Source organism: Orycteropus afer, unplaced genomic scaffold (genome assembly GCF_000298275.1).
Source record: "Orycteropus afer afer isolate SDZICR_OR568_19922 unplaced genomic scaffold, OryAfe1.0 scaffold00695, whole genome shotgun sequence".
NCBI lineage: Eukaryota > Metazoa > Chordata > Mammalia > Tubulidentata > Orycteropodidae > Orycteropus > Orycteropus afer.
The window spans coordinates 400,567-409,995 of NW_006922282.1; the positions used below are offsets into that span (position 1 = coordinate 400,567).

Sequence of the window (9,429 nt, forward strand, 5' to 3'; positions counted from 1 at the left end):
TATAGTAGTTATTGTGTTTCTAATAAAAAACAAAGAAAGTAATAAAAATAAAAAATAAATAAGTAGAGTTTCAAGAGAACAGTTGAAATAAATTCTGTACTAATAGCAAGGAGAAGAGGAGGAATAGCTCTCTTCTTGAAGAAAAATAAGGTTCTCCCTTTCAAAGAGCTTGGCAGTAATCAACTTCTGTAAACCAACTTTTATGGCCTTGTTTCTCAGCCCATATATGATGGGATTAAGGGTAGGAGGTAACATAATATAGAAAGAAGACAGAATTTTATCTATGAAGGATGCAGACCCTAGAATAGGTTTTAGATAAGCACCAAAGCCACTTGAAAGGAACAATACAACCACTGCTAGGTGTGGCATGCAGGTGGAATATGCTTTTGACTGTCCTTCTATGGATGGGATCTTCTTGACAGTAGAGAAAATGTAAGTGTAGGAGATAATAATGCAAGTAAGACAGCAGAAATCTAGAACTATATTAATGAGAATAAACACAATCTCTGCAGTTACATGCTTTGAGCAAGAAATAGCTAACTACTGAGGAGTATCACAAAAGAATAGTTTAATTTCATTGGGTCCACAGTAAAACAAAGAAAAAGTACCTGCTGTGTGTATTACAGACATCATACCACTGCTGAGCCAAGATAGAGATGCCATCTGTACACACGTAGCCCTGTTCATGATGGCTTCATAATGCAGAGGATGGCAGATTGCAATATAGCGATCAGCAGACATTACAGTTAAGAGGAACAGCTCTGTCATTGCTGAAAAGGCCACCAGAAGGACCTGGGCAGCACAACCAAGGAAAGAGATGGAGTTGTTGTGGGTCAAGCAGTTAATAATTATTTTGGGCACAACAGCAGAAATTAAGCAAAGATCAAAGAGAGAGAGATTCCTTAAGAAGAAGTACATGGGTTTGTGGAAGAATGGGTCCACAGAGGTTATGATAATAATGAGGCCATTCCCCATCAGGGCTGCCAGGTAAATTACTATGAAAATCCCACCTTGAAAGTCCTGAAGCTTCCATGGTCCATCAAAACCCGTAAGAAGAAATTCTGTCACCACTGAGATATTGTTCGTTCTTCATAGAAAATTCTACATTAAAAAAGTAGATATGGTATGATTAAATACCAAGAATAAGATGTGCTCCTATGTAATGTTAAATACACATCAACTAATTAAACTAAGAGCTTTTATGTTAAATTCTTTCTGTCCACAAAAAAAAAAAAAAAAAATTGTTCATTGTTCATATGTACCAGATGTACTCTGTTTTATCAAGTTTTCTGTTTCTGTGTCTAACTGTTAAATTGAGTACAAGCATATAAACAGACTGTTTACTATGGCAATTCTTTGCATTAGAAGGAAACAGCTTGTGCATCAGAAAGATGGACTAAATGATACAGGACAGGAAAAAAGCAAAGCAAAAAAAAAAAGGAATCTTCATTTTTCCCATGCTATAGCCTCTTTCCATTTTGCTTTGCAATTTTTTTTATCTATCCAACTGATTATGTGATTTGCAATTAAACTTTATTTTTATATGTTTGTCTTATAAATACATTTGACAAAGTTTAAGTGTGCCTTGCTAAACTTTGTTATTTTCTTCTTACTCTAAGTATCTCTCATATCTTCTGAGATATTCAAATAATTGCTTATAATTGATAGAATGTCATCTTCACAGAGTTTCTTCTTTTAGGCTTCTGAGCTTCTCTATTCTCTCCCCTGACCATCTTACATGCTTTCAGTTTTCTACGTATTACAGTTTCTTAAAGATATGTTTTTTCCTCTTCATATGGCCCCAGGATCCCTACTTTTTCCATGAATAGCATGCATTTTTCCTCTTTCTATATCTCCTGCTTTATTTTTGAATAATGTAAATTGGTAAAAAATAAGTGAACATAGGAAATATTATTTTGGCCATAGGAATAGAGAAAACAGTTTGCTCATATATTTTAATGGAACAAAACCACTCAAAAGAACATTCATTTAAGTTTTTTCAAATATATCTGAATGGTGATGTTGATTAATTACTATATTATTCTGCTCTATATAGGTTCCAAAGTGTGAATATCTTATGGTACCCTAAATATATTCCATATTAACAAATAAAACAGTGTAAGTTATTGCAATATAACTTTTTGTATCAGTCAGTAAGAAAAGTTGATAAATGATACTATAGCTTATTGTTTTAGGTGCCCTCAAGTTGGCTCTGACTCACAATGCCAAAACAAAACACTCCTTGGTCTTGCGCCATCCTCACAATATACGCTATACTCGAGCCCATTTTTGCAGTCACTGTCAATTGATCTCCATGAGAGTCTTCCCCTTTTTCATTGACGCACTACTTACCAAGCATGATATCCTTCTCCAGGGACCAGTCCCTTCTGACAACATGACCAAAGTACGTGAGACTAAGTCTGGCCATTCTCACTTCTATAGAGTAATATAATGTAATGTAATATAAAACCAATAATATTCACTTATTTTTAATAAAAATGCATTGGCAAACTTGTGCATGCCTTTTTAAGTTCAATTGTCTCTTAATCTTTCTTTTTACTTCCCTCTCATAGCTGAAGTAATCTGTACCTAATATTTTCAAATAATTGTTCATTGATCATAATGAGCCCAGCACTCTGTTTTATGTGACAACTCAATTATATAAATTTCTATTTCAAAATCTGAACCAAAGTTCTATAGTAACAACTGAGCCTCTTAAAATAAATTTTTGAGCTCACATTCCAGAAAATTTCTTCAAAATAGTATTTATTTCTCTGTATCTTACTCATAAGAGATATATGTTGCAGTAATTTTAAAATATAAATCTAATCTCTCTGTAACTCATTGTTGTTAAAGGATTTAAATGATATTTTTCTCTCTAGACTATTCTTTTGCATGTGAAATTAAGACATAAAATATAATTCAAGAAAATTAAAACTCACCGAAACGTATAGAAGACAGACGCAATCAAGAGGATTTTGATGAAATTGCTGATGAAACTATTACTATGCATCAATCAGGTGAAAAATGTTAACTCTAACTTTCAAATATTGAGAAATGCCTTCTCTAAGTATCACTTCGTTCTTAACTGTCTTGACTTTAGAAAATGGAGATGTTGGTAACAGAGCAGAAGAAGGATGGTAGTTGTTTTATCTCTGTTGATTATCTCCCAAAGGCTTGATCTCTGATAAGTTCCAGAGGGAAATGCATTCACTGTCTTTGGAATTGACTTCTGAATCTGCCATCACTATTGTGAAATGAATCTTGGCATTCTCTGTTATGTGGAAATTAGTACTACAACTAAATTTTATTTTTTTATCAATGAGCAACTTTAAAACACTAATGTACTACCAAGCCTCCCAAGTTAGTGAGAGGACACTCACAGAATGCATTTATCCAATAATTCACACAGCCTTTAAGGAGAAGAAGCCATGTGCCCTGCACTTTCTCAAGTATCGGTTATCTTACTCATGTTGTTGTTGTTATGTGCCGTCGATTCGGACCCGACTCATAGCTACCCCTCCTTGGGTTTCTGAAGTGGTATCTCTATGGAAGTAGATTTCCCAACCTTCCTTCTGAGGAGTGGATGGTGGGTTTGAACCGCCAGTTGTCTAGTTAGCAGTCAAATAACTTAGGCACTATACTACCAGAGCTCCTATGTTGTTGTTGTTGTTGTTGTTGTTATGTGCCGTCGAGTCGGACCTGACTCTTAGCGACCCCTCCTTGGGTTTCCAAGGCATTATCACTACAGAAGTAGATTGCCCCATCTTCCTTCCAAGGATTGGCCAGTGGGTTTAAACCGCCAGCCTTCTGGTTAGCAGTCAAGTGACTTAGGTACTATGCTACCAGAGCTGTTGTTGTTGTTGTTGTTATGTGCCGTCGAGTCGGCCCCGACTAGTACAGATAAATTGTTACAATGTATTTTCTCTTAATCACAAACTCACATTTCCTTCTGTAGAGCTGGACTGGGTAGTACATGATTTTAATGAGGAATATTGACCTATCAATAATAAAGTGGTGAAAAACAGAAAAATCCATACTGAACATAAGCAGTGTGATCTATAAAGAATAATTTCACCAACTAAACATAATTAGTTTACTTACCTTTTGGAATAGGTAATCTGCTTAATAAAATAGCTGAAATTTAATAAGAGCTCAACAATTATTGTGCACACACCTTCTTTGAGACAGTAATTCTAATACACAGAAAAATTGTGATGTCCAAAATAATTCCAAATGGGAGAAAATATAGGATAACATAAGAAATTGAAACACATTAATATTAAAATATAAGTATATAATGTCTTTCTGCAATTATATCACATAAGCACCACAGAAGGCATTTATGTTATATTTCATACACATTTGGATAAAAAATTATTATTTGAAATATGTGGAAAATGATAGTTTTTCATATGTCTTTATGTTGTTATTGTCATCAGTTACATGTGAGTCAGTTCTGACTTGTAGCAATCTATGTAAAACAGAAGAAAACACTGCCCATTCCTGAATCATCCTCAAAATAGTTGCTATACTTGAACACATATTAGCAAGCACTATGTCAATCCATCTCATTGAGGGTCTTCCCCTTTTTCACTGACCCTCTCCTTTGCCAAACATAATATCCTTCTCCAGGGATATCCTCCAGGGATGTCCTTCTGATACCATGACCAAGGAGTGAAAAGATCAAGTCTGGACATTCTCACTTTCAAGGAGCATTCCAGCTACACTTCTTCTGGGACAGATGTATTTGTTCTTCTGTCAGTCTACGGTATTTTCAACGATCTTCACTAATATCACAGTTCAAAATCATCAATTCTCCTTCTGTCTTTCTTATTAATTGTCCAGATTTCACATGCATATGAGGTTATTGATAATACCACCAACTGGGTCAGGTGCACAATAGTCTTCAAATTGACATCTTTAACAATTTAAACAAGTCTTTTGCAGCAGATTTGCCCAGTGGAATTAGTTGCTTGATTTCTTGATTGCTGCTTCCAGGGGACTTGATTATTGATCCAAGTAAAATGAGATTCTTGACAACATAAATCTTTTCTTCCTTCATTCTGACGTTGTGTATTGGTCAAGTTGTTAGGAATTTTGCTTTGTTTATGCTGAAGTACAGTCTATACTGAAAGCTATAGTCTTTGATCTTCAACAATAAATGCTTCACATTTTCTTCACTTTCAGCAAGCAAAGTTGTGTCTTCTACAGAACTCAGATTGTTAATGAGTCTTCCTCTAATCCTGATGCCTCACTCATCGTCATATACTTCACCTTCTGGGATTATCTGCCCAGCATATATATTGAATAAGTATGGTGAAAAGATACAACCCTGGCACATACTTTGATTTTAAACAGAACCCTTATTCTGTTCGAACAACTGCCTCTTTTTCTGTGCCTGTGTTCCTCATGAGCACAATTAGGTGTTCCAGAATTCCCAATTTTCTCAATATTATCCATAATTTCTTATGATCCACATAGTTAAATATCTTTGCAAAGGTATTCAAACACAAGTAAACATCTTTCTGGTATTCTCTATTTTCAGCCAAGATTTATGTGATATCAGCAATGGTAACCCTCTAGTGGCATAGCGCCTAAGGTATTTGACTGCCAACCAGAAAGTTGGCTTTTCAAACCTACCAGCAACTCCTCAGAAGGAAGATCAGACAATCTACTTCCTTAGAGATACCTCCTCAAAAACCCAAGGAGAGGTATCTATGAATCCAAGCAATTCAACAGCAGTAAGTTTGAGTTTATTTATTTATTTATTTATTAATCCCTCATTTCACATCCTCTTCTGAATCCAGCTTGAATATCTGGTAGCTCCCTGTTGATGTACTGCCAAAATTTATTTGAATTACCTTTAGCAAAATTTACTTACCCACCAGCCACTCCTCAGAATGAAGGTTGGGCAAACTACTTCCATAGTGTTACTGCCTCGGAAACCCAAGGAGGGGTCGCTATGAGTCGGGTTCTACTCAGGGCAATGAGTTTTTTTTGTTTGTTTGTTTTTGTTTTTAATCTGTATGGAAGTAGATTGCCCAGTCTTCCTTCAAAACAGTGGCTGGTGGGTTTGAACCACCAGCCTTCTGGTTAGCAGACAAATGCCTTAAGCACTACACCACCTGATCTTTTTTTATGATTTTGAATTTTGTTCCTCATTCTTCTCCCTCTCCATTCAGGATCTACTACTGTGATCACTTTCAGATCTGTGGCTGCTGGGTCCCATGCAGTTACTCAATCTAAAGGATTAATGGACATGTAAACTCTAGTGTCAAGGACCATGAGAGTAGAAGAAGTAGATAGTGTCAGATTATGGTTCTAATGCACTAACATGTTGCCTATAGGGCCTTGGACAAAAGTTACTGAACATCTCCTTTGGTCAGCTACCATGGTGGCAAGCAGTAATCAAACATGGAAAAGAGACAATTGCTTCTCTGGAAAAGTTCACATGAATGGGAGAAATTATAATGAAAATATTGTGCATAAAATCTAAAATTCACCTGACAAACTATAAAACTGTTTTTCACAAAATATCACTTGTTCTTATAAATTGTTTATGACTATACATTATCAGTATCCCCTCTTTTCCTTTAAGGAAGCAACACATTGATGTTTTTTTAATGACTTACACTCATTCAATGTTATATAGATGGGGCTGTTCCTGCCCCCAGCACATCGCCCTGCAATGGTTAGGAATCAGGCCTGACCAAAGGTCATATAAACCAAAATAATAACACACAATCCTAGGACTTTTGTTAGAACTATTGCAAAAATAACCTATTCAATCTGAGGGTAGTCTATGAATGAGATGCTGCCATATCATCACCATTTTACACTAAGCCACTTTTGACTTAAGACAAGAAAGAGGAAAGAAGAGCCAAGAGATGTTATTGTTAGGTGCCATAAAGTCTGTTCTGACTCATAGTGACTCTGTGTTGTCCTGTTGTACACAGAATGAAACACTGCCCAGTCTTTCAGCATCCTCACAATCTTTATTATACTTAAGCAAAACATTGCAGCCACTATGTCAATCTATCTTGTTGAAGGGCTTCCCCTTTTTCACTGACCATCAACTTTACCAAGTATGATATCCTCCTGCCATTCTCTAATGGTTCCACCTGATAACCTGACCAAAGTAGGTGGACAAATTCTGGATATTCTTACCCCTAAGAAGCAACCTGGTGCTCTTCTCAGGATAGATTTGTTCATTCTTCTGACACTGCATGGTATCTTCAGTATTATACCACAATTCAAAAACATCAACTTTTCTATGGTGTTCCTTATTCCTTGTCCAACTTTCACATGCATAAGAGGCTATTGAAAATACCATGGCTTCTGGTAGGCACACTTTAGTCTTTGCTCTTCAGCACTTGAAAAAGGTCTTTTGTAGGAGATTTGCCCAATGTAATACATTGTCTGATTTCTTGACTGCTGTTTCCATTGCTGTTGATTGTGGAACCAAGTAATGTGAAATCTTTGACAACTTCAATTTTTCTCCTTTTATCATCCTCATCTGAATCCAATTTGGAAGCAGGAATGACCAGACTTCATCTCACCAACTTTGGTCATGTTGTCAGAAGGGACCATTCCCTGGAGAAGAATATCATGCTTAGTAAAGTGGAGGGTCAGCAAAAAAGGGGAAGACCTTCAATGAGATGGATTGTCACATTGGCTGCAACAATAGACTCAGATGTAGCAAGGGTTGTGAGGCTGGCACAAGACTGGGCAATGTTTTGTTCAGTTGTACATAGGTTTGCTATGAGTCGAAGCAGACTCTATGGCACCTAACAACAGCAGCATGTCTTCCCCATTTAATGAGTTTGGTCCCTTTGTCAAAGATCAGATATCCATACATGGATGGATTGACTTTTGGGTTTTTAATTTTGTTTTATTAGTGTATGTGTCTCTCATGCCATTAATACCAGGCTATTTGACTACTGTGGTTGTATAATAGGTTTTGAGATGGCAGCCCTCCTACTTTGTTTGTCTTCTTTAGTATTGTCAGTGTTACCTGCCACCAATTCAGCTCTAACTCACAGTGACCATATCCACAACAAAACAAAACACTGGGTGTCCTGTGTCATCTTCACAATCCTTGCTATGCCTGTTCCCATTATTGTAGCCACTGTGTTGATTCATTTTGTGGATAGTCTTCCCCTTTTCCACTCATCCTCTAGTTTACCCAACAGGATATCTTTGTCTAGGTAATGGTCTCTTCTGACAATATGATCAAAGTAGGTGAGATGAAGATTGGCTATTATCACTTCAAAGAAACATTCTAGCTGCACTTCCTCTGGGACATATATGGTCATTCTTCAGGCAGTCCATGGTATGATCAATATTCTTCGCCAACATAATAGTTCAAAGGCATCAACTCTTCTTCAGTCTTCCTTATTTATTGTCCTGCTTTCACATGTATATGAAGCTATGGGAAATACCACAGCCTGGATTAGGCTCAATTTAATATTGAAAGGGACATTCTTGATTCTCAACATTTTAAATAGGTCTCTTATCGCACATTTGCCTAGTGAAATACAATGTCTGATATCCTTGACTGGCTCTCATTGGTGGTAATTGTGGATCCACGTAACATGAAATCCCTGAAAAATTCAATCTTTTCTCCATTTATACATTTCCTTATTGTACCAGTTGTTGGAATTCTTATTTTCTTTATGTTCAGATGTAATCTATTCTGAAAACCAGTAGTCATTGATCTTCATCAGTAAGTACTTAAAGTCATCTTCACTCTCAGCAAGCAGAGTGTTTCATCTTCATACCACAGGTTGCTAATGAGTCTTCCTCCAATCTTGAAGCCATGTTCTTCTTCATACAGTCCAGATTCTTGGATTATTTGCTCAGTGTACAAATTGATTATGTATGATGAAAGGATATAAGCCTGATCCACACCCTTCCTGATTTTAAAGCACACAGTATCCACTTGCTTTGGTCTGTGTGCCTCATAAGCACAGTTAAGTGTTCTGGAATTCCTGTTCTTTGCAATTTTATTCATAATTTATTATGATCCATGCAGTCAAATACCTCTGTACAGTCAATAAAATACAATACACATTATTGTGATATTGTTTGCTTTCAGCCAAGATCCATCTGACATCAGCAATGGTATCGCTTGGTGCAACTCCTCTTCTGAATCCAGCCTGAATTTCTGGAACACCCATGTCATCATGCTGCTGCAACCACTTTAGAATTATCTTTAACAACTTTTTTTTTCTGTGTGGTATTAATGATGTTGTTCGATAATTTCCACATTCTTCTTTAGTAGTGTTTGTTTTTCTGAGGTCTCTTTCCTTTCCATAGAAAGTTGGTAAAGGAGACATTTTTCATTTGAAACATATGATATTTTTATTGATGTATTAGCATCTTATCTTCATTGTTCCTCCAGTTGGACAGAGGCCATTTGTTATA

The 9,429-nt window shown here is 36.3% G+C and overlaps 1 protein-coding gene across 1 annotated transcript; it reads right to left on the bottom strand.

Annotated features, from left to right (window-relative positions):
- Positions 1-99: 99 nt before the first annotated feature.
- LOC103211121 (olfactory receptor 14A16) lies at positions 100-3,013 on the bottom strand. The gene is given in 2 exon segments (XM_007957043.1): positions 100-1,087; positions 2,943-3,013. Coding segments are annotated over 2 exon segments (1,059 nt in total).
- Positions 3,014-9,429: the final 6,416 nt, after the last annotated feature.